At 40.5% G+C, this 24,408-nt stretch overlaps 1 protein-coding gene across 2 annotated transcripts in view; it reads left to right on the top strand.

The window, feature by feature from the left end:
• Positions 1-633: 633 nt before the first annotated feature.
• Positions 634-24,408, top strand: part of TGFBR3 (transforming growth factor beta receptor 3) — a 110,024-nt gene continuing 86,249 nt past the window's right edge. For both annotated transcript variants that reach the window (XM_050306961.1, XM_050306960.1), the window contains exons 1-2: positions 634-781; positions 13,212-13,387. In XM_050306961.1, the coding sequence (XP_050162918.1) occupies positions 13,327-13,387 (61 nt within the window). In that variant the 5' untranslated portion in view covers positions 634-781; positions 13,212-13,326. The remainder of the gene's footprint in view (positions 782-13,211; positions 13,388-24,408) is intronic.

Raw genomic sequence — 24,408 nt, 5'->3', positions numbered from 1 at the left:
TGTGGTGTCAGCCAAGACCCCTTCTGATGTTTTTGGCTGCTCTGGGCCGGGGCGGCCGCGCTGATGGGACAGCGGGGCCCGCTCGGTCCCTGCGCCCCCGCCGCCGGTGGGAGCCGGCCCGCCCGGGGGCTGCGGGGACGTACCTCGGAGCACAGGGCAGGCACCGCCGCACCGCCGGTCACGCCGGGGCCGAGTGCGGCGCAGGCTCCGTTACGGACGCGCTGCCCGGCGGCCTCACGCGCCCTCGAGGCCGGTAACTCGAAGCCGTTGCCGGCGGGGCCGTGGTGCCCGCGGCTGCGTGAGCGGGGTCTATCGCCGCCGTGCCCCGGCTGTCGGCGCGCCGGCTGCCGGCTCTGCCGGGCCGTGCTGTGGCACCGGGACCTCCCTCACGGCCCCGGGCACGGGGGGTGCGGGACGGGCACGCGCGGGCCGTGGCGCGCACCCGCTGCACGCGGGCGCGAGGGCGGCGGAAGCGGGCGGGCCCTCCCGGCGCCGGCCCCGCCCCGCGCGAATGGCGGCCCCGCCCGCCCCGCCCGGGTCACTGCGGGGCGGGGGCCGGGCCGGGGCCGGCCGGGCGGGCACGCGCCTCCCCCGCACCGCCTCCTCGCGCCTCCTCCGCGCGCCGCGGGCCGGCAGCAGTGGCCGGCGCTGGGCGGCCTCGGAGAGCGCTGCGCTCCCGTCCCGTCCGCTCCCGTCCCGTCCCGGCCGGCGCTGCCCATGGCGTAGCCGCGCTGCTGCGCGCCTGCCCCGCGGGACGCGGCGTGGACGGACCTGCCACCAGGTGGGTGCGGCGGTCGGGCCGGGGCGGGCACCTCCCGAGGTGTCACCCTGGCGAGCTGAGCGGGACGGTCCCGGGGCCCCCGCGGAGCTGCGGGGTGCGGGAGCTGCCGGGGTCGGTGGGAGCCCACGCGGGTGCGGGGAGCGGCGGTGGGACCGGCGCGCCCGCCCGGACCGTGCGAACCGCGGGCTCCGGGTGGGAACTGAGGGGCGAGCCGGGAGGTGGCGGCTGGCGGGGGAAAGCTACAGGTGTCCCAGCGACAGTCACCGTGCCCGACTGGCTGGAACGTGCTGGGCGAGTTGCGGGCGCCGAGCGAAGCCCTGTGCGGATGCCGCTGTGCGTGTGGGGTCCTCGTATCGTGCAGGAGGCCAGGTGAGAACTCCGCAGTGTACGAGCGCAGTGAGAGGTTTGTGTGAGGGTAATACATGTCCCGTCATTGCTACTTCATTGAGGAGTTGTTGACCTGTGGGATTTATTGTTGCGTGTTTTGCAGGGAGTATACTGGAGTCAATTCACTGCAGCCTTCTCAGTTTATTTCTACTAGTAATAATAAGAATGTGCCAGTAAAGTTATATGTAAATTAAGTAACTTTTAAAATGCAAACTTTGCTCAGGTTCAGGTGACTTATAATTCTGAAATCACTGTCATTGGCGTCAAACAGCACAGGAGGTGATACTCCTTTTCAAAAGAGAGGACGTCAGGTGTAGCTGCGTGTGTAGATACACCTTTTCTTCTTGCTTTGGGTATAACCAGGTGTAAATCTACTTATCTCAGTTTTATTAAGCTGTAGCTGTTAAAATTTACTTGCTAGCATTTATTATTTTCTTCTGTAATGTGGTATCATCAGGACAGTTCAGTTTTTACAGAGATCTCCCGATAGGGTTTGAAACCTGTTAGACACTTGGATGAAAAAGTGCCATGATTTTGTTCTAAGAAAAAGTTTTTCTGGTTGGATCTGTATTTATATCAAACTAAGTTTTTATTTGTTTGTTTTTCTTTTTGGTGAGATTGAACAGGCTGGTATTAGACCTACACTAGAGAGAAAACCCAGAGTGAGAGAGCCACCTGCTCACTAATTGTAGGACTAATTAGGTTTGTCTCAGAGTGACCTGGAGAACTCATACTATTGTAGTCTCATATGTGGAAGACTTCAAAACTGTACATGTAAATGAAACATCTTCCTAAGACAGAAGTTGTTTATTTATCACTTCTTGCTAAAATTACAGTCCACGTTTTTTTCCATGAGTGCCAGGCACCACATGAGTTGGTATCTGGGTTTTAATTAGCATTGCACAGGTGTCCTGTTAAAGTATTACCAGTAAGAGTGTTAGTAAAATGTTAATTGGAAGATGCTTATTCATTTGAAAAGCTCCAGTTTAACCCATGAAGGCTTACAGGGCTTCATGAGTTGTAGCTGAGGAGGAGCTGCTCCTCCACTCAGACCTGGGCCGACACCAACCGCTGCAGCTGGTGCTCAGCTGGGGGAGGAAGGGAGGGACGAGTATTGGAGCAGGGGGCAGGTCGTTGGCTTCCTTCAGTGAAGAGCCCTTTACTCTGAAACTTGCTTCCCCCAATTGTTTGCTGCAGACCAACCTTGTTAAGTTTAAAGTGACACTTCAAATTTTTCTCTCCTGCCATGCTTAACTGTCTCTGGGGAGGTCTTGTTTGGTTGTTGATACTGATGCACATTTTGTGTGTCCAGAGCTTCACCTGCTCAGAGTGTGTAAATGATATCCACCAGGATGTGAATTCTTTTAAGAAGTAAGCTTCAGTTTTTGTTCCTGGTGCGCAAAACATCTTTTCATACCCCAGCATCTTTATGCCTACCTCAGGAACTGTGCTTTGAAGTCAATTGCTAAACCAGCAGGGGGAACACAAAACTTTCTGTCTATAAAATCTCTCTTCCTACCACAGTTGAAATTTGTTAAAACTTTGGGCCTCCTCTTGTGATAGTATTTCTTTAGAAAATGAATGTCAATTTACTTAGACTCCCCCCATGCATTGGAATAAACACATAATTTTTGAAATCTTGTTTATTAATTTGCTCTAGCAGGCATGTCTTCCAGTCTTCTGAATGGATTTTTTTGTCATAGTAGCCATAGCTGGACTTGCAAAAACATTAGAGGTTTATTTGAGGGAAATGTCTCTTTGAATATGTTTGGAGTGAAGTAATTAAACCTAAGAAATGATATTTTGAGTAATCTTGTAAGTTTTAGGTAATGAACTAGACAAAATATTTTCACAGTGGAACTACTACGATGTCACATTTATGATTGTATATAGATATATTGAGAGTTAAAGTTGAGTTGCAAAGAAGTTGTATTCTCACAAGAAACTATTTCTAGTATTTAGGGTTTCCATAAGAGAAAATATTTTTAGATATTCTCTTAGGTTTTAAGAAGTCATTACTAGCTTATTTTTGTAAAGGTCAACTGACGCTCCCAGCACAGATCAATAATGATTTTCCTTCTGGATTTGTGTAATGATCAGTTAAGTATTTTGTACCAGCAATAGTGAACGTAAAGGCTGTTGCCAGAGAAGGTTATGTGGATGACTTGCATCAATCCGTATTGCTTTCTGGTCTGTGAAGCTGGATTGCAGCCCAATGACAAACTGAAGGTATGGATATGCCTACAGATGGCTGAATGCTAAGTGAGGAATGGGAATTTGCAGCATGGCAGCTATTCCCCAGTAAAAGCTGGGGAATGGATTCTTCCCCCTGCTGTAAATGTGAGATACCTTGCTGCTAATACTTGTTGTTAAGCTGTTTTTCTTGATGGTGGGATAAAAACATACCAGGGAGCATTTGCCATGGAGTAGCCAATTTGCTGCTTGTGATTGATAGCAGTTGTATATTCTCCCAGCAGAGACAAAATATAGTTCAGCTGAACAGACCCAGGTCAGGTTTAGAGGAAGAGACGTGAGCTCCTCTGGTTCCAGAACGGTACTGACTGCTTACTGAAGTAGGAAATGAATATGAGTTTTCTTCCCATTGTTTCAGTGACCAGGTATATGTGTATTCCAGCGGCCGTACATTCTTCTCTAACAGCATTATGGATTGTTGCCAGCTACTGAAGGTACAAAAAGGTGTATGTTAAATTCCATTGGTAATCTCCTTCCTCCATTGTTTTCGTGGAATAAAAAAAGTTTCTCCTCAGATGGTTCTCTGAGGTGCTGAACTGTGTAATTTGTAGGGTAGAAGTGAGATTTCTGTTTTCATGTTATTTGTAAATAGCAGTAAAGCTTTGCCTGATACTTCTTACAATTCTTTTTTTTTGATACTTCCAATAACACTCTGTTAACATTTAAGACATAAGTTACCAAGTCGTGGGCAATTTATGTGAATCTCAGAAAATACTCTGTGGGATACAGATTGCAAATATCTTTGCAGTCGCATTACTTTTGATCTAGTTCCACAAAATATTTGTGCATTATAAATAGGCATTACTTCTATAGCAGCAATATTTGTGGTGATTAACAGTGGTATGTTAGTTTCTAGCCACTTCATGAATAGAAGCATGTTTTGCCATAAAAATGTACTAGCAAAGAAGTAGTGCAATTGGAATTGCTTTATCCATAACTGTGGATTCACATTTTTATGTGCTGGCAGTCATCCAGTAGAGCAGCATTTCTTGTGCTGTTACAGCAACAATTAACCCTGTGGTAACCAAAATTAAACAGATTTACACATCTCTGAAAATCAATGAAGGAGGCACTTTAAAGCTGCCACTTTAGTTCATATTCCATATTTTTTTATTTCTAGTATCACAAAATATTTTTTTAAAAACCCTTAATATATGACCTTGATTCATCAGATTTGTCCAGTTCAGCAGAGAACATTTTATATATTGCATTGTAAGTGTAATATTTTTGACTTGTACTGCTTAAAAATAATTATGTCTGGGAAAATATGCTAGATTCTGATGTATCTATAATGAAGTAAATGGAGTTTTTTTAGGAAAATATGAAAATAGTTATTCCATCTTTATTCTGTGAATAGTACTTTAAAATGGGCTATATCTCTTTATAATTAACAAATTTAATTCCATTATGTTTATCACTTCTCTTCAATAGTCTGTCTAATTTCAGTACACTAGTTGGCCAAGTTCAGATTTTTTTCTTTTTCCTTTCCTGTTGCAACACATTGCGAGATTTTGGGAGTCAGCTGGAAAGGGTCCCTCTTTTAAATAATTTCAGTTGTGACCTTGCAAGAGACCTGTTTAGGTTGCAGGAGAATAGCTTATCTAGAGGTCACGGGCCTGAAATAGGTTAATTATAGAGCTGCTGTGTGTAGGTTGTTTTTCTGCACTGAAGGCAGTAGGGGCTGTGATACATAAAGTGTTATTAATGATTCTGAAGAATAATGACAATTCACTTATTCTCTGATTTCCTTTATAAGCACAGTCATTTTCTGTTGGAGATCAGTGAGGTTTATTGTGTGCATGAGGAACAATAAAAAAATCCCAGAGTATCCAAGTGAGCTTACTGTATAGTATAAATCTACTGAATTCATGTATTTCTTTGCCAGGAAGCTGGAGGTGAAGACCAGTATGTCCTCTTTTGATTTAAATTTATACAAGTAATTTTTTAGAATGTAGCTGTGTTTGACCAGAGCATGACTAAGAACTACAGTAGTGTTTTATCACCAATGCAATACATTGTTTTTGACAATGATTTGAATTACAAAACAGCTGTTGTGGTATTTGAAAAGATGGGCCTTTCCTGGTTTTGAGACTGTTGCATTAATGGACCAAGTCACTCTTCCAGTATGTACAGCTCATGTTCTGTGATGGATTAGTTCCTTCCTCCAGCATTTTAAGTGATCAGTGTTTCTGAATACTTGTGGATCTGGTGGTTTGGTTCACTCTGGTGACGAGCTGTAGTGGTGTACAGGATGTACAAATTATTTTTCTGAATCTAGGAATTAATTGTGGCTTTCCCTCTTCCTATACTTGTGCTCAAAGATTTCTGGAGTCTTTGATTATACATTTAATGTAAACTGATTAAAGGAAATTCTGAATGGTAAAAATTTTATGGGAGTGTATCTCCATTCTGAGTGGAATGTCCTAGTGATGCATATCTGGACTAAAATAAATCCTCATCGAAGTGCTTATAAATAATAATTTTTATGAAAAAAGGTTTTGCCCCAACCTGAACATGTTTTTCTGCCCAACAAATTGAATTATACCAGTTATTTGACAGAGAGGGAGAGGGTAGATTACCCCTACACAAAGGGAAACTCCTTTTGACTCATTCTTTTAACTGTGTGGCGTTTTAAGGTCTTCCCTATTTGTGTGGGAGAAGTTTCCTATGTGTAAGTTGAGCATCTGAAAGTTTAGTTGCTAGCAGTGAACTTTTGATACAAGCATTTGTTTTGCATTCTTGTTTAACAACTTGAAGAAACAACCTGTTGATCTAACTGCCTACTAGAGTATGTCTTATTCTAGAGACCAAAATTCTTCTTTTGTTGTTCTGTTTTGTTCGTTTGCTTTTTTTCCAAAATGTGGTTTTGATAATGCATGCAGTTAACTTTAAAATACCTAGTAATTAGTATTCTAACCTGTTAATTTACATCCTGTAGTATCTTAAGAACTTCTGGCAGTGGGGAGGGCTGGCTTGTATCACCTCATCCAATTCCTGTATAGTGAAAAGCACCGATTTTCAATCCTCTTTACTTATTTACTAACCATCTTATTTTTTGTTTGTTTTTCCCTTCCCAAAGAGGGTTACATCCTTATATAGCAAATTTATGGTTAATGCTGTAGTCCTGTTTTTCATCAGTATTCTTTGTGGGTTTCTCACAATTAACCTAGACAATTTTTGGTATTTATTAGGTCATGGTTTCAAAACTGCTTTTCTAAATGTGTAGATATAATGTCAAGATTTTAAAACCACCAGTGATTGATTTAGGGGTTTTTTCCTGGTAGGAAGGTCCCAGGGTTTTTTTTATTTCTAGGTGCAGTTCTAAGGTTCTGGAGTTCAGTCTTGAAAAAAAAAAAATTGTCAAGCATTCATTGACAGAGTAATTTGCTGAAACCTTTTACCCTGAGTGGAAGAAGCCTTGCTGAGTTGTTGGTAACTTTACATACTACTGTGGCTTCAGTTCCACGGAGGAACCTTCCCTAGGGTTATATCTGTCTTGATAGGTACATTAGAGCTGTTATCTGTTTAGTTTAGGTGTGCAATTAAAAACTGAGCCAAGTAAAACTTAAGATAAATGAAATTTCTGTGAGGTTGTTGGCTGCTACTGTGTTTGTGAAGAGTAAGATAGTCCAGTGCCAGGAAACCTATTCTGTTTCCAATTAGAAACCATAAAAAAGTAAGTAATTAGTCCGGAGAAATTTAACTGTAAGAAGGCAAGGTTGTAGAGATTTTTTTTGTCATGCAATTTATGACGGTCTTGCTAAGCATGAAGATTCCCATTTCTAGTGCATGTTTTTGTTTTGGGGTAAACTTTTTCAGAATCATCAAGTCCCATTTAAAAACTCTGAGCCTGTTTTCTGTCAGTTGTGGTGAGATATTACTGGTTAACTGGGTTAGTTGGGAACTTGAGTTTTGTTTAAATGTACATTTGAGATTTCTTGGGTTGCCATGTGTTTACGTATGTATGTTTCTAGACATCTCTGCTTTTTTCTTTTTCTGCTACCTGAATGTATATCAGGAAGATGGCATATAATTGTTCTGCTGCTACTCCCTGTAGGAACAGTGAGGTTTTTCATCAATTTTTTAACTAGAAGATGGAAGCAGAATGATTGAAGTAGTGTTTGTTGTCTTTCTAGGTGGGTGTTACGGAGTTGCTGCTGTGGCCATATTGGGGTCCTCTTATGACTTTTTTGCTTGTGAAAGACTAGACTAACTGTGAGTTGCACAGAAAATACATGGCTGAAGCTGGCAGTAGGTGGCAGATTGCTTGAACCATTATAGTATAATTGTACAGCATCCAGCATCTTGTTTTCTTCACTCCTTTTAGTGATGTTCTATGTAGGATGTGCCTGAGGGGCTCCATGTTAAAATAGAAAAGGTCCGATTTGGTACTACAGTTGTATATAGGGTGTTGGTCTTGTTAAACTCTGTCTGAGGTACGGTCTGTGTTCTGTAACCTCTAGGAATTTCTGCTGTTGTCAAAAAGCAATCTATTCCAGTCTGCTCCTTGTGGAAGAGTCTTGGGTACTCCTTCCACTAAACGACTCCCTTCCTTCCCTTCCACCTATTGAACCCTCCTACATCCTGATCCTGTAAGAGACTATTCTCTTGTTTACACTTGGTAAGCAGAGCCTTGCCCCTCAGCATAGGAAGATTCAGCTGCACACCTCCCTGTGCAGGGGGAAGGGAAGTCCTGGGAACATATAGCAGACTAGTTTTTGCCCTGTTTCTGTAAACTGTCTCTTACTTTGTGCTATGTTGTGCAATGATTATTCAGCTGAAACTTCCAGATGACATTACTGGTGTCATCTAAACACCAGTAATAAAGTCAGGTGATTAAAAAAAATATATATATTGTGAAGCTGAAGGGAAAGTTGTTATGAAATGATACTGAGAATAGATACCCTCTTCCAAACTGGAACTTCCTGCCAGCTGTGGGCAAAATACGTACCAGGTAGCAAAACACACCTCAGTAAACCATTACTAAAAAGGTAGAACGGTTTTACATCTTTTATCGACTCATCTGTGTATATTTTGGGGCTTCCTGTAATTTGACAGGCTACATTGTAATACATTAATAAGAAAATAAATAAACAAAATGTTATAAGTCACATGGAATAGAGGGGCACAATTGCTAAATGGCATAAAGCATCTTCCCTTGGCACTTATCCAGTTCCCATAGCCTTTAACTGTGACTTGTTGAAATGTCCCATTACAAGCACAGCAGCATGTGAACTGCAGGACATCAGAGCTACTTTTTCCCTGGGCTTTTGATATGTCAGGATTTTTAGTTTTATTACTATTCATATATTCCCTGAAAATGAAACCACTTTGTTGTTTTTAAACCAGAGTCTGTCCCCTTAATAGTTTATGAATAAGTTACTGTTTTCAGTTCTGAATGTGGAACTTCATGTATATGCCTTGGACATAAGGCATTAAAAAAGTACATATTTTCAATTCCACATGAATATTTGCTAATCCTATTAGTCATCTTTTTGACCTCTACGTGTGCAAATCACAGAGAATTGACAGAGGATAAATGTCATCTAATAAAAAAGAAATCTGCAAAAATGCATATTTAATATGTAGGAGTGGAGTTATTAAATAAACTCTTTCAAGAGCTGTTTTTCTATTCCTGAGTTTATAGAACTGCTTGTATAATTAATGTTGGGGTGGGGTTTTTTTCTTGAACTTGGCTGTACTTGATTACAAATGATTGGCTTTTTTACTTTCACATGGAGTGCATGTATTCATTGCATTCACATAGGGAACCAACTTGGACAAATGGGCAAAAAACTGGTTAAATAAATTAAATGGTTGCCATGCGTAAAACAAGCAAACAAAAAGTGAAAAAGCTTTGGCTGTGAAGGCGGCCTTGGATGGCCTAGAAACTTGGGTTCATGTTGCTATGGCAAAACAACACAAAGGGACGGATCCTGCTGGCTTCACTCAAGTATCCCCATTCACTTTGTTGGGACTTGTGATGTGACTTAGAGGAGGATTTTTGGCTGGCTTTGGTAGAGAAGTGTTTGTTAGCAGTGTTGTAGAGAGCTGTGCCGCCTCTGGCACTGTGCGTGGAAAGAGGAGTCCATGTAGATAAGGAGGAGGGGAAGTGGAAGTTATTCTTCAGGCAGTAAAGGAAAAGGTTAGACAACGAGGAGGATAGAGTTAAGGCAAGGGAAGAATTTGTATGGGAAAGGTAGGTGCTGATTAATGAAACAGATGGTGACTATTGGGGAAGAGGCTTAAAGGAGCAGAAATAAAAGAGGAAAATAAACCAAAAAGATTCTAATTCAGCAATAAATGTGGCAAATTCCAATACAGTAGAAGCCTTTAATAGGAAAGAGAAATACCCCAAAATCTGTGGCTCTTCCCACCTGCAGGCATGTGTATTACTAGGTTGGACTGTGCAGAGAAGTTTTGAAAAATTAAGCAAAGTTAAATTTACCAAGAGAAGAAAAGTGGGTGAAATTTGAAATGAAGGAGACCACTGATTTTAAGAAGAATAATGTGTATTAGGTGCTTGGCCAGAAGTACAGAAACAGGCTGAGTAGGAAGTGCTCAAATGTCCCGAAGACAGAGCTTAATCCTAGGGTGTACAGTGGGCCATTTTCATTTGTAGCTCTTAAGCACTTTATAGCAGAGGCCCATCCCCTTTTTGGAGAGCAGTAGGCAGGTGTGGGGGTGGATACATTTCTACTGGTGTCAGAACAACACAGAATGGGATTTCTTAGTAACAAGCCATCCATAGACCACAGAGCCTTCTGGCCTGAGAGTGCCTGTCAGTGAGGCTGGGAAGTCCCAAGGGAAAGCTGTTTTTGTAGCAGTAAGCAGCATGCTTCTCACCTGTGAATGCTTTGGTCATATGGTAGTATTGAAGGTGACTTTTTAGTTCAAAGAATAGCTTTGAAAAATCCACAGAAGACTGGGATTCTGAGGATGATGAGTAGCAGATTTTTACAAAGAAAATTATTTTGGTTAGCGAAAGGCAGAGAGATACAGTAGTCCACTCAAGTGATTTGTATTTCATGCTTACTGCTGCTGGCTCTAACAAATGCAGATTCCTATAAATACCACTGAGTTAGGCAGCATCTTTTGTCCTCTATTTTAGCATAGCAATGTTATCTGTCCTTCCATTCAGGTTATTTTGGTGTCCTCCAAAAGCATCATGCTTTTCAATGCTTTCTAGCTAAGCTTTATGCATCAAAATTCTCATGGACATCAGAGGCTCCTCATTTAAACCAAATTAAAACCTTATGCTGTCTTCTCTGCTTGTCCTCGTGTACTTCAAAATGTGTTTTCCCCCTTCTGTTCTCCCAGTCTTCTCTCAAATCTGATGCTCCCAGCAGTGCTCCTTCCCCATTGCATCTGCAAACTGATATTTCTCAATGAAACAGGCTATTTGTGCTTTTTGGACCGTTGCTTTTACCAGGACTAGTGGCCTTTACAACAGCAAACTTCAGTGAAAGTGACCTCAGCAAACTGTGCTCTTAGTCTTCAATGGCTCTTCTTTTACCAGCCTTCCTTGTAGGTGGTGGTATAAAGCATGAAAATATTGTTTAGTAAACCCAAAGCTCTGCTGTTGTCTTCTCTTCCTCTTCCTCGTTGGGATTTTTTGGTAATACTTTTAATATGCCCTTTGGTGATCTTAGTTACAAAAATAGCCATGCAGATATACCCCAAAGGAAAAGATGATTCTCTCGGAAATTTCTTTTGAATCTCAAGTTGACTAGCAGTTGTGTTTATTTCTTGGATAAATAGTTTAGGTTCCTTATCCCTTTGCACAGCTTTCTTCTCTTATTTCAAAGGGAATGTTTCCCTATTTTGTGGACTGGCTCAGCTTTTCCTAGTTCACAGGTTTCACATATTCTTTTAGTGGCAGCAGTTTTCATATTGAAGCAAAATCCAACAGATTTTGCACCACAGCTGAATTTTTCACACTTTTTTTTAAGTTTGTTCCTCGTTGGTATAGTCGGTCAGTTAGTAGTAGCTTTGTAGCTGACTCCTGTCACAGGTGAGGATGATCAGATTTTGCAAAATACTGACAAATTGCCTCCTTAGTAGGTTTATTCTTACATGAGTTATTGGTAGCAATTTTGTCTGTCTTTTGACTTGGGTTGCAACTGTGTAGCTGACTGCTTGGATATCATTCATCCTAAAGTCATGAAACTCAATGCCAGTTTGTCACCTTTTGGCATGGTTTGATATCTCACCTCCTTTTTAAGTTTGTGAGTGCACATCTTCAAGTGAGCTCAGTCTTCAGAAAGCTCTTCTGAATTTTCATATACTGCCTGCTCTTGTAAATGTTATTGGTCAGTGGATTCTGCTAGGAATCAAATCACTTGTACAGATGGAAATGTGTGTGTATCCTCTTTCCCTTTTAAATTATCTTTCCCTTATCAAAGTCAAATTGAAACTTGACATTTTAACATATTTAGGTGGTCAGGTCAGAATGGGATTCTGAGCAGCATTCCTTTCTCTCCAGTTCTTTCCCTGTGCTCCCTATTTCTGCACAACTCTGTGCCTTAAAATGTCTCTGAAGAATGAGAGGTTTGTGCTGATGGGAGCATGATCTGAGTAATGTCCCTGCCGAATGAGCCATCGGGAAATGCTGCAGAGGAGTTCCTGCTGTTTTGCTCGTAGCCCCAGGAGTGGAGGTCTGGGTGCAGGTTTTTGTGGTGCGGACTGTTGATGGTGTGCAGCACGGCACACACTGTATAATGGAGCCCAGCCTTTTGTCTTTGTGCTTCATTCCATTTTAATGTCTGCAAGAATCTTTTATATGGTATTCATGTTGCCATAGTCCTGACTCAGCATTTTCCTGTCACCTCGTCCTGTGATGGTGGTTTGTAATTGCTTGTGTTGCTTTACAGTGAGTGTTAGTGGTTGCCAAGGTGCCATCTGTCATCTTCTGCTCCAGAAGGCTGGTAGTGAAATAAAGTAGATAAGATTTTTTTATTTGACTGAACAAAGTACCAAAACTCTGGTTCCTTACCTTCTTGGTAGGTAGTCTTATTCTAGACATTTAGATGACTGAGAATAGGTTAAAAAAAAAAAAAAGAAGGTGGAACAGGATATTGTGGATCTGGTGTTTTCCCTCAAAAATCTACAGTGTGAAATTCTGGGTTCAAAATTTTCAATGTTTTTAAGCCTTGCAGTCATCAGCTGTCTTGTAATTTTTTTGTACAGCACACTCAAGTTGTTTAACTGACCTGGTATATCATGTCCTGAAATCTCTTAAAATAAAGATTTTGAACAGCTTTATATTTGGTGTCAAGTGGCATTGAAGAGTTTTCAGAATTTGTCATACTGAGAAACTATGAGTTAAATTTATGGAGTTACCCATAAATCAGCTAGAGCATATGTGAAACATTTCTCCATGCTATAATAAAGGTAGCAGCAGATAAATAACCAAACAAATGTTTATATGTCCCAGAGAAAGTCTGATTACTTAAAATAAACATGTCTGAGGGTGTGAGTACCATTGGCAGACTTCAGCAGGACTTTGGTATTAGTTGACAGAAGGGACTCTGGGGTTTCACTTCCAATTAGATCATAACTTGCACAGTGTATAAAATGAGAGAGCAACAGCTGCAAAGAAGTACTGAAATACAAGGGAAGAGTACTCGGCTATTGGCACCTGGGTATCTGGCAATATAAAATGCACTCCCCTAGTAGTCCTTTAAGAAAGAATTCTGTTTCCTTCATACAAGAGAGACAATTTTAAATGTCTAGTAACATTTCTATAAGTTGTATTTATATTAATATGTATTTTTACTTCTATCTGTAGGCAATTAAAAGTCCGGAGGATTTGATTTCAAAGCACACTATAAATTTCAAAGAAAGCAAATCTACATGAAGAGCTACAAAGGGAATTGATTTGAGAAGATACAGCATTTGCAAAAATGTCTTCAAGTTGTGTGACTTCAGTGTTTGCTTTGATGGTTTTGTGCTTTGCAGCTGCAGGTAGGTGGTATTATGTAAATTATGCGTTCAGTGTAACCCATTGTACAGATTCAGAATTGTTTATCAAAAATACTTTTTCATGCTGGAAAAATGTAGGTCAGCTAAAGTTTATGTTTATGTCTAGTTTTTATATAAAACTATTGTGATCATAACTACATCATATATGATGTGAGAAACAATGCTCTTCCTACAAGAATATTTTCTTGCACCTATGTTCAGTCTTAAAATAACTTAAGAAATGCAGTAGTAATGTAAGTTATTTAGGTTATTTACATATTTATTTAGAGAAAGAGAACTGCGTGGTGCACATATGTAGGGAAGGGTTGCTATGGAAACCTTTGGGAGTGGAAGCAGTGGAGCTCTGCCAGCATGATGAACTATTTGCTCTGTCGGGAGGCTGGACTTTATAACCCCAGGTGCAAGGCTGTGTTAGTGAAGTTGAGCAAGAGTCTCTCTACAGAGCTGGGCTGAAAGGGTCTACCAGCTCAGCTCCATGCTACCTTCAAGACCTGTAATCCGGAATTAAGTCACGGTTATTTGACTTCATAAAAAGAAATGTCTGACAAAATCCCGGAAAAGTTCATAATAATAGGTCACTGAGTCCATCCATCCTTCCTGGCTTGTTGGGGTAAACCTCACCTTGGTCATTCCTGAGAGTTATCTGTTTTATAGTGAACTATCAGTGGTGATGGCAAAGACCTTTTAATAACAGCTGTCAGTGTTGCTGGAGGTTCTTGTAGTTAGGAATATGTGTTGCTGTTTATGGGGATTTCTCCTGTCCCAATTTTCGGCCTAGGGATTTTTAAAAAGAGTATGTTGCAATAACTTGTGACAGAGAAAGGAAAGATCTGTAGAGTTCAAGTACCTAGTTTAAACTGTAGTTTCTTCAAGTGCTGAAGTGATTCTTCTCAGTATGTTTGTTTGTCAAAGTTCTTTCTGTGGTTGCAAGGGGAAGCCTCTTATGTGTCCAGCTTGCATACAGTGCGGGTCACTGGAGAAGATGCCAAGTGGATATACAGTCAGTCAAAATGAGATAGTGGGAAAAGTGGACAGTGGACAGATGGCTTGCTTAAATCTGAGATGTCCTCACTGTGGAAAAGATGACCAGCCTTGGAAGAGACAGGGCTGAGCAATTAAATGTGCTACAATTTGGCTTCCTTTCATCATCAGCATGGAAAACTGTTGTTTCAAGCCCTCGAGCCTTGTGGGACTTTCTCTGGGTTTGACCTCCTCAAGGCATCCATCCAACATTAGTAACTTCGATTGTTTAATAGTACATGATGTTAACGTTTTGCAATAGCTTCGTTACAGATGAGCTCTCAGGGCGTGTCTGAGTGTGTCTGTGGCTCGAGCCAAGGACTTGAATGCTGGTCTTGGCTGAGAAGAGCCGTTACTTGGAGCAAATCTGAATCATTAGAGATGTGTAAAAATCTACTTTAAAAGGAAGTGCCAGTGTAGAAAAATTTAAGCTTTTTTTAGTTTATCACAACCACAATTCCATTTTGCTACTGAGGAAATTACTTACCTAACAAGTCAGCTTACCTCTTTATGCTTTGATTAAAACCCACTAATTTATGAGTTACCAAACACAGTACTACTGTTAGAAAGTTTTTCAGTGTTCAGAAGCCTTTGCATGTCTGTCTTGAAATTTATTGTCATTTTTTTTGTTTTACTCCCCAATTCTGTGTTTTCCTCTGGCAACCATTCTTGAAACAAACTCTTATAAAGCCTTGGATTTGATCAAATGCTTATTCATAAGTAGAGTTATAGAATTATTTTGGCTGAAAGGGACCTCTGGAAATCTAGTCCAGCACCCTGCGTGGAGCAGGGCTGGTTTCAAATTTTTTTCTTGGAGACTGATTCTTCCTGCTGTCTGCATGGGAAGAAGATAGGTGAAAGGAGTACAAAGGGTCACAGTTGGTTAGGGAAAGGTGGGAAAGCTCTGTCATTGTGGTTTTTGGCTGTGCCTGTCCTGTGGGTTTTGGTTTTCTTCCATATTTTTGTATTTTCAATAACTTCGTAATGAGAACAACTAGTTAGTGTCCTTAACAGGATATAAAGAGTGCAGTAAGATAAGAGCAATAAAGAAGTGAGGGACTTTGATGAAGAGGAGAGAGAGGTGTCAGGTAGATGTAATTAAAACTGAGGAAGGACAGCTGAAGGTTATTTAGGCAGAGCTTTTGGAACTTTCTAGAGTACTATTAAGGCAAACAGTCGTATTTTAAATGCAGGAAGTTTGTGGCTATTGGTGGAACACGAGTGGGAGCAAGCAATGTGTTGTGTGGAAAAAGCTGTGGCAGAGGCTCCTGAGCAAGGGTCAGAGTGATGGTCAGGCTTGGCTTTTAATTACCAGTGCACAGAACCCATGCTCTTTCAGTCTTGAACCATTAATGTACAAGTATAAATAAATAAAACTAGAAGTCTAAATAAAGCTAAGAAGTCTAAATAAAATCTCTGCGTGCTTGTGGTGAAGCCTGGGGGAGGCAGGGGGCAGCATGCCACCTCCCTAGGGTATTGATTTTTGTGTATTAAACCTTTCTCCAGCTTACTCTTTGTTTCTGAAGAAGTGAGGCTGCTGCAGGAAAGCACACCTTTCTTTTGTTTGCCAGTCCTGGCTCTGCTGCTCTTGTCTTAGGATTTTTTGCTGACTTTACAATATCTTCAGCATTCTTATCTTTTCAGGTATAGGTGAACTTCTAGACAGAATCTGTATTTAGTTTATTTATTTCTTTTCTTACGTTTTTAAGGTACTAATCTATTAAATATATATCAAAAAACCACCAAAACCCTGGGGTTTTAAGACATGGTGCACAGACATGGATATTCAAAGCTGAGCCACAGACCTGCATGTTTTTCATGCTAATACTTGAAGAGTACACCTCACTAACTACATTTAAAGTGGTCTCTATAAATATTCAAATAACATTTGTTTTTCTACCTCCTCATGCTGCCTGGATGTATGTAGCTAAATGCTTATCTGAATCTGATTAGCTTTTATCTTATACAGATTTCTTGTAAGCTTGTAGTTATACAGCTTCAATATAACAGAAAAAGATTACAAAGAAAACCTTGATTACTGTGAGATTTTTCTTCTTCATGAACAGTCCAAGGCAGGATGGAGAGAAGAACTGCTGGCAAACTATCTGCCTGACTGAAGGAATTATGTTTTTGAAGTGGGCTTAAATTAAGGTCTGGCAACCTGCAGTAGGAACTCCACACAGAAACACTCAGAACTGCACACACTACAACCTTGGATAACCTCCTAAGCAAGTCTGGCTTTGTAATCCTGGAGCAAAAATATGCTGTCCTAATGTGGCTTAAATCAAAAGCTGAAACATTTATTTTACTTGCTGGCAAATTTGTGCAGTTGGGTGCATGATGCATGTCTCGATGTCTTAGAGGACAGCTGACACGCATATCTGCCCTAGATCCTGAGGGCCAAACCTTCAGCAAGATGGGTTCTTCCATGAAGGAATGGGAACATTTTTTAGCTTGAACTTCTGTTTTTCCTTTTTCTTTCCTGCATTACTATTCAACTGGAAAGAGGACAGAAGGGTGATATAGCCTGTGGATCTACACTGTCCAAAGGTCTCATTCCAGCCTTCTGGGCTAGATCCTCTGGTGGTACAACTCGTTCCCGCTGCCGACTAAGCAGCGCAGCCATGGCATCTGAAACCAACCAGAATTTGCCTATGTAGCTATATTCACTTTTCTTCAACCCTCTGACATTGGTTATTACCTGTGTTTGCCTTGTGGACACCTCTCTCCTTGTGACACATGGTTGTGATCAGTCTGATGTCTTAAGAGCCTGTAAGAATTGGATATATTGAAGAATTTACCCATTCTCTGTAATACTGAGCTTTCTTACTGGTTTATCTGCACGTGTTGTTAGGTCTGTCTCTATGGTTTTCTTTCAACAGCTCTTCACGCCCTGGTTCTCTACTGTCTTGTTATCCTATCTTCTTTGTTTTCCTTTCTTTTTACATACTTGTTGTTACAAGTAATCTCACATTGTTCAGAGCATGTGTGCTTCATTTTCATTAAGGCTGTTCACTTGTAAGATGTATCTTTTGGATCTGTGCCCCCCAGATATGGTGGTGATGGGTGCCATGTTAATAAGCGTAACAGCAGGAAGAAACAGACCTTGTCGTGACATCTTTTTTTTTTAAAGATGAACTTCCTCTGACCTTGAACGCTGTGTTTCAAAAAGTAATATAGGATCATTCAAAGCATAACAGAAAAGCCTTTCACTGGAAGGTGAAATTTTTAAAATTTTGTATTAAAAAAATGAAATTTATACGAATTAAGTCTCTCACACAAATTTCCTTCTGCACTAAACAGTGTTTGCTGGGTATTTCCCAGATGTAATTAAATTGTAATTTTTTTTTTCTCAAAGTATTTGTTGCCAGAGGTGTAGAATTTTTTTGTTTAAATTTTGTTTAGAGGATGAGAACCGAGGGACAGAGGTTGGCTCTTGAATTCTTAGGGCTGAAGTAAAGCACAGGCTGGTTGCAGCTTCTGAATGGATGGAGATTTGACTCTGTACCTCCCTTTCCCTTTACCTCTTTCTCATAATCAGCTAATTTCTGCCTCCCTTGTGAAACCACCCACTGCTATCCCTTTATGGTCTGCATAGCCAGATTTTGAGGATGAGTTTACCCAGGTTTTGGAGCATTTGAAGACTTGCAGTCTCAGAGGAGAATTAAGAGGAGCAAAGGGCTGGTTCGTGCTGTGCCATGGCCATGCTCCTTGTCCCCTCCTGCAGGGGCTGCAAGGGAACGGTCATGCTCTTTTCATGAGAGGCTAACATGCTCTCAGTTCTGAGCAGTACTATGTAGGAACCCCTGACTAGCTTTTAAAGGTGGAAATTGTTATATTTTTTTTTTTCTTTTAATATTCTTTCAGCACCCTGATGGTGATTTGAAGCATCTTAATATCAGATTGTTCATCTGATGGGGAACCAAATGATGAATTCCTAACTTCATGTCAGTGAGCTTGCCGAGATAACTTTGAGAGGTCAAAATATAAGTAAAAAAAGATAGTTAATCTTCATTTCACACAGAAAGAAGTAATAACTTTTGAAGAGTAAATTATGTTTTTTAGTGAACAATTTAAATACAAAGACTGATCAAAACTGGAGAGCTAGACTAAATCTGTGTGTCCCCTGACTCAGTGGTTCTTCAGCACTGCTGTTTGGTGATCTGTTCCTTTGTAAATTACGTTTTTAATCTGGTCCTCCATCTGTCTTTTGACCAACTCAGTTGAATCAAATCCTGTGCCATTTCTGTGTGGTTTATGCATAAATAGTATTTTTTTATCTTCCAAACCCACGCAAAAATTCTGAAGAATTTAAAGAGTCAGGATACAGAGAAAGGTTATGTATTTTCAAAGAGGTAATTGTATCACAGACTTGGAATGGCTTGAACTGAGCAGACTGCGTTTTTCCTGTATCAGCAAGGCTCTCAGGCTAAAAACAGTTGAATTTTGGCAGAATTCTGTACCCGTGTGGAACAGTAGGATGTGGGGTTGTGGGTCCTGATTTAGCAAAACAGCTGAATGTATACTGAAGTGTTTGCTGAACCAGAGCATTTATCACTAAACATGAATGTCTGGGTCTTTGATTAAAACTGACTCTGGCTGATGCCAAAGGAATCCTAAGAAATAGGAAGCCCACAATGCAGTGCTCGAATTGCGTAGATGCCGGCAAATGGCAGCACTGCTCAGGGTCTCTGGGGGGAAGTACTCAACTGATGAAAAGTAATTTTGTGGAAAATTTTATGGCACAGAATGGGGAATGGCATTAATCCTTGTCTTTCTAAGGAAATTTATTGAAGTTTTTTTAAAAGAGAAACTTGTCTTCAACAAGTTCTAAGCATCGCATAATTATTTTATAAATACTTTGCTAAAAATAATTCTTTTGTTTTCTGAAGGGAATTGGGAATTGGGATTTTGCTTGTAGATCTTTTAATATCCTTTCTGTATTGCAGGCCCTTAGTAACTCTTTCTTAACTTCTCCATCTGTAATTTATCTTAAAAATAACACGAACCCTTGATCCCTTTAGTTAATAAGAAAGTGAAAAGGACATGTTTAGTTAACTAAAGGTTAGTCTTTAAGGGCTGGAGCACCTCAAACCCAGCATTCCCAAATGTGATTCTGGGGTGTCTCAAGAAAAAACAGAGCATCTGCTATTAGAAAAACAAATGCTGTTTTCACATGAAAATCATATTGAGTTTCTGCAAGTGTTTTTCTTTTATAAGCTTCTTCCACTGAAATATATTTACATGAATCGATGCTGTTATTTTACTACCGGTTACGTTATAGTGTAGGGAGAATATAGGGGTCAGATATATTCCTTTTCAAAGGGGAGAAATAATTTCATCCTCTGTAGCTAATGACAAAAAGAGCTGAAGTCCCTTAGGCTGTAAATTGTAGGAGAAATGAATTTGGAGTGAAAAAAATATATTTAGCACAAAGACTCTGTGCCGTGTTTCATTACCTGAAGGCACTGAGTTGGATTCCTTTTCGGTGTAAACTTGTTTTAAGTCAATGGAATTTCACCAAGGATAAATTTTGACCCCAGGTGACAAAAGCCAAGGTTTTTAATAATGCCATAAAGTGCAGCTGCTTCAAGCACAGCGTGCTTTTCTTCATAAGTGTACTTTATAAAAGATGGAGCTATTGTTTCCTTTTTTTGGCAGCTTCTACACTGTGAGACTTCTTAATAGGCATTTAATAAAAAAGGATTTTACCTGTCAGGAGTGGAAATAACTAAACTGAAAATGTCATTACTTTCATTATTGGAAGGTAGCGCATAGAAGAAGTAACAAATAAAGGAATTCAGGGTTAGGCGATGGAAATGTTGCTGGTTCTTCTATTCAGCAAAAAGTTTCCTTTTATCTGGAGCATGTTTGGTGTTTTGATGGTGTTTTTTTGTTTTCTTTTAAAATTTTAAATGAATGTACTTTACTTAACACTTAGAGCCAAGAATTTATTTTTATGGTTATCTTCACTTCTTTTCCTCTTTTCTTTTTATTCACTTCCAAATCACCAAATTTACCTTGTGTCTGGAAAGGATGGTTGATGCAATCTATTTTGGAATAAATGAAACTTTCCTTTGTACTTTCTATTTAAATGGAACACTAATACATAGGTCCTACTAGAGGTGCTCAAGTTATTTTGATTCAAGCTACTAAGTCAAAATGACTTTTTTCCTTCACAAGACTGTGTGTACCTTTGTTTTATGTGTGAAAATCAGTGGGGGGTGACTGGCCGCTTAGTGTCACGGTGCCTTGGCAGTTCTTTAGGCTGTAGATATGGTATGAAAGCGAGTAAAGGTGAAAACGTTATTTGAAAATGTAGCTATTGCTGAAGTAGCTTAGCATCGTTCAGTTTGCACATTTGGCGTTGCTTGGAGGAAATCTGTAGGAGAAGAACTTCAACAGCCGTGGCCACACATTGTATATATTTGTGTGTGTGTTTAGTCCGAATGGGTGATTCCTGATTACTCTTGGGAAACATCTGCTCTGAAGGATAAAAGCTGCCTGTGGCTCGTGGTCCTGCTGGACAGGTGTGCTGCCTGCTCTGCTGGGTCTGAGGACCATGGCGGAGTCTTCTGCCCGTGGAGTGATGTGCACTTTTCATAACAGCCAACACCCAGCAGCCCTGTGTGCCCTGGTGTGTGTGGTCATCCTCTGCGGTGACGCAGTGTAAATGCCTGTGCCTGAAGGGCCTTTGTGAGAGGCTGGGGTGAGTTACGGGCTGTCACATCAATCCGTTCCAGCTGTGGCCCAGCCACGAATGGGGACTCCAGGAGAAGAGAGCAGCGATGCAGGGCCACCAACTGGATCTGTTCTTCTCGTGGAGTCCCCCTGCCTGGTGGCCGTAGGTGTAACCTGTGAGCCTCGGCTTTTGACTGAAAGATGAAAGGCTTGTATCTGGATTTGTGACTTTCTCTGTGATCTCCCCACGAGTCATTTCATCTCTCAGTCTTGGTCTCTTGATATGTAAAACAGATGTTCTACCCTGACATCTTCCATGCAGGACTGTTTGAAGAGCTAATGTAATCACTTTAAAGTTCTTGGATCACGTTGGGGTAACTGCTATTATCTTGTTAATTCTTCAAAACCTCCCCCTGCCCTTTTTTGGAGATATGAAAATGGCAAAGGTTTTATTTAAGGGACTGCCAGACTTTTTGCCTGTTTTGCTTGTGTTTAAACTCATGGATGCTGAACTGCAGAAGTTTGTTGCAATCTCTGATAAGGAACAAGGTGGTTGAAGTTTTGGCAAGTCATAAATTAGTTATGATGTCCTGAGAAGTGTCTTAACTAATTGCTTCTCTTTTCCTGCCATGCCAACCTTATTTCTTGAAACAATAAAGTCACTATTTTTAAAGGAAGTAGAATCCATCATACTCAATGCAATGGGGTGGGAAATCTGAGACTGGACACGAAAGGATTTTCAGGTGAAATGTGATTCTTTTCTGGCATCATTATAAGAAAACTTAAAACTGCAGGCAGGACTACATTACATCCCGAGCAGTGTGGTAGAAGGTAACGTGTGGGTTCAGTTTCTTGCATTAGGGCAGACCTTGTCTTCGGGGAGGATTTGTTAAACTATTGTAATTTGTAAAAGTTGCCAGTTTTCTGCATTTTCTGCTTTGAAATCTTAGATCAGTCTGGCAAAATTTCCTTTTATAGTACTAATGAGTTTAAAGCAATAATTAATTGTTCTGTGGGATAGTTTCACCTTCAGGCTGAAAAAGTAATGGGTATTTGCATAAATTGGCAAGAAAACTGTTCAGAGATTACCTTGGATATTACTTGTCTCAGTTGCTTTTTGGAAGTAGGCCAGCAGTAGTTGTTTTTCTTGCTGAAATAGTGCTCGTGGCCATATTGTTCACTGCATTTGTTTTCATTCTCCCAGTGCTAATGTTTGATTGCTGTGATCACATCATCACAGATGGAAGCAAGAGAGCTAAAGGAGGCATCATAGGAAGGACTTCGAGGCTTTACAGATTACAATTATCTTAACTGTAACGCTTGACAAATGCTTCTCCAATGTCTCCTGTTAAAAGGCCACTTACCTGACTTTAGTGATGGTAAAAAAGGAGGAAAAAAACCCTGAAATGTCAGAATAAGGAATGTTTATACCAGTAGCAGAAAAATAAAAGCAATCCTGAAAAAGACCTGGTTCTGTTGCTTGTGTTCTCTTGAAATCTCTTTTCTCTTTTATTTTTTGAAATTTGCAAAACTAGGTGTTTCTCGAGCAATTTCATGCCCAAGATGATATCTAAGGCTGTGTGATGCTTCATTTTCTGTGAAACTGTTAAAAAAAATTAAAGTTACTTAATTGTGGGTCTCTCTTGTATATACTGGATCTCAAAAGTACATTTGCATCAGGAAGCCTGTAAGTCATCTCCTATGAATGCTAGACTGAACTTTATTGATTTGATTCAGGAGAAAAGAATTCTAATGAAACAGTTCTGAGTATTGAGTGCTTAGTGGTGGTGTTCAAATCTTCTTGTATGTGGAGAAAACCGAACCAGCTCATTCTCTGTTTGCTTCATCACACAAGCACTACACAAAGGATTAACCAAGAAATTGTCTAAAACATTTTAAGTAAAAGTTGCTAACAAAGAGCTCCTTTATTTTGTTCTACCTTGAGGAGTCTTAGAATGTGTCTTCCCTCTTTCTCTGAAGAAATAATAATGCACTTGAAATGGTTTTATAGGTCAAGTGTTCATGTATCTATGATTTAACAAGATTGCTCAAAGTAGAGCAAAATCAGGATTTATTAGGGAGGATTTCTGAACAATGAATCAGTCTTTTTTGGCCTAGTGGACTGAAGTAATTTAATTGGAGCAATCAACATTTTTTCTACTAGTTGACTGAACTAATTAAGTTGATTTAGTTCTGATACCTGTGTTGTCTTCTTGTTCCAGTTGCTTTCCTTACATTTTTGAAGGGAACCAGCCTGTATGCTTGTGTCCCGTGCTCCCTGGTGGGGTCTCTTGCTGGAATACTCTCTTGGGGATTCAGTTTGCTGTTTGGTGGGCTACAGCCCTGCAGCCAGAAAGGGTTCATATTCAGACTCTTCTGCAGTCGCTACATCTTCTGCCCTTCTAATCCTGTTCTGAACCAGTGAGTAGATGTGTCTGACCCTGGCACAGTTGTATAGCATTATGTCTCCAGGACAGTTTAATGGCAGAGATTTGAAGGTCGGTGTAGCACAGCTCCTTTTTCCTTAGCGGAATTAATCCTAGGGTTCACGTCCTGAAACGGGAACAAAACCCGTGTCCTCGTTTGAAGTATTTTGGCACTCCTTCTCCGTTTGTGACACAAGGGTTTCTTTGCTTTTTCTTCCTAGCTGCTTCTTGTTAGTTCCTCTATGCTATTTTGTTAAATAGGCCATGGCTGTTGTGATTGGAGAGAGATTTACTGTGAACCTGATGTGCAAGAGTTGTTGTGCCAATGAAGGGAAGTCATCCTGTTCCTCACTTTCAGTGGGACCCTGCAATACGTATAGTGCTCTCTACTCCCCTTTTATTTCGGGTGTATGTTCTTCCTCCTGTGTCCAATACCTCACTCTGATTGTCTGTATCTAAGATGTGTATTAGTGTGTTTTTTTAGTTAGGATGATCTCATCACTAATGAGTATTTGATGCCTTTGTAATGCTCCTAATATACACATAGAACAGCTGGCACAGACTTTTTAAACAACCGTCTTTGTAATCTCCTGGATGATCTCAAAGAACATTTAAATATAACAGTGCAGTTGCATTGGAAGCTTTAAAGATAAACATTTTTTTCATAGAATGGCTGAGCAGTGTATAGTGTGTGATACATGGGTCTTTCTTTGCATTTATGGTGAACGAAAACCGCAGTTAATTGTCCAGGGAATTTACTAAACTGTTAATAGTTGATAGTAAGCGAAGTAAAGAATTGGTAAATGAGAGTATATTTCTGTCCTTTATTTCTGAATATATTTGATTTTTTTACTGTAACCAAAGAAAAGAGTGTTT

This window comes from Myiozetetes cayanensis, unplaced genomic scaffold (genome assembly GCF_022539395.1).
Source record: "Myiozetetes cayanensis isolate MyiCay16 unplaced genomic scaffold, myiCay2020 scf12, whole genome shotgun sequence".
Classification (NCBI taxonomy): Eukaryota; Metazoa; Chordata; class Aves; order Passeriformes; family Tyrannidae; genus Myiozetetes; species Myiozetetes cayanensis.
The sequence above is the reverse complement of the archived record's forward strand: the minus strand, read 5'-3'. Positions and strand labels throughout refer to the sequence as shown.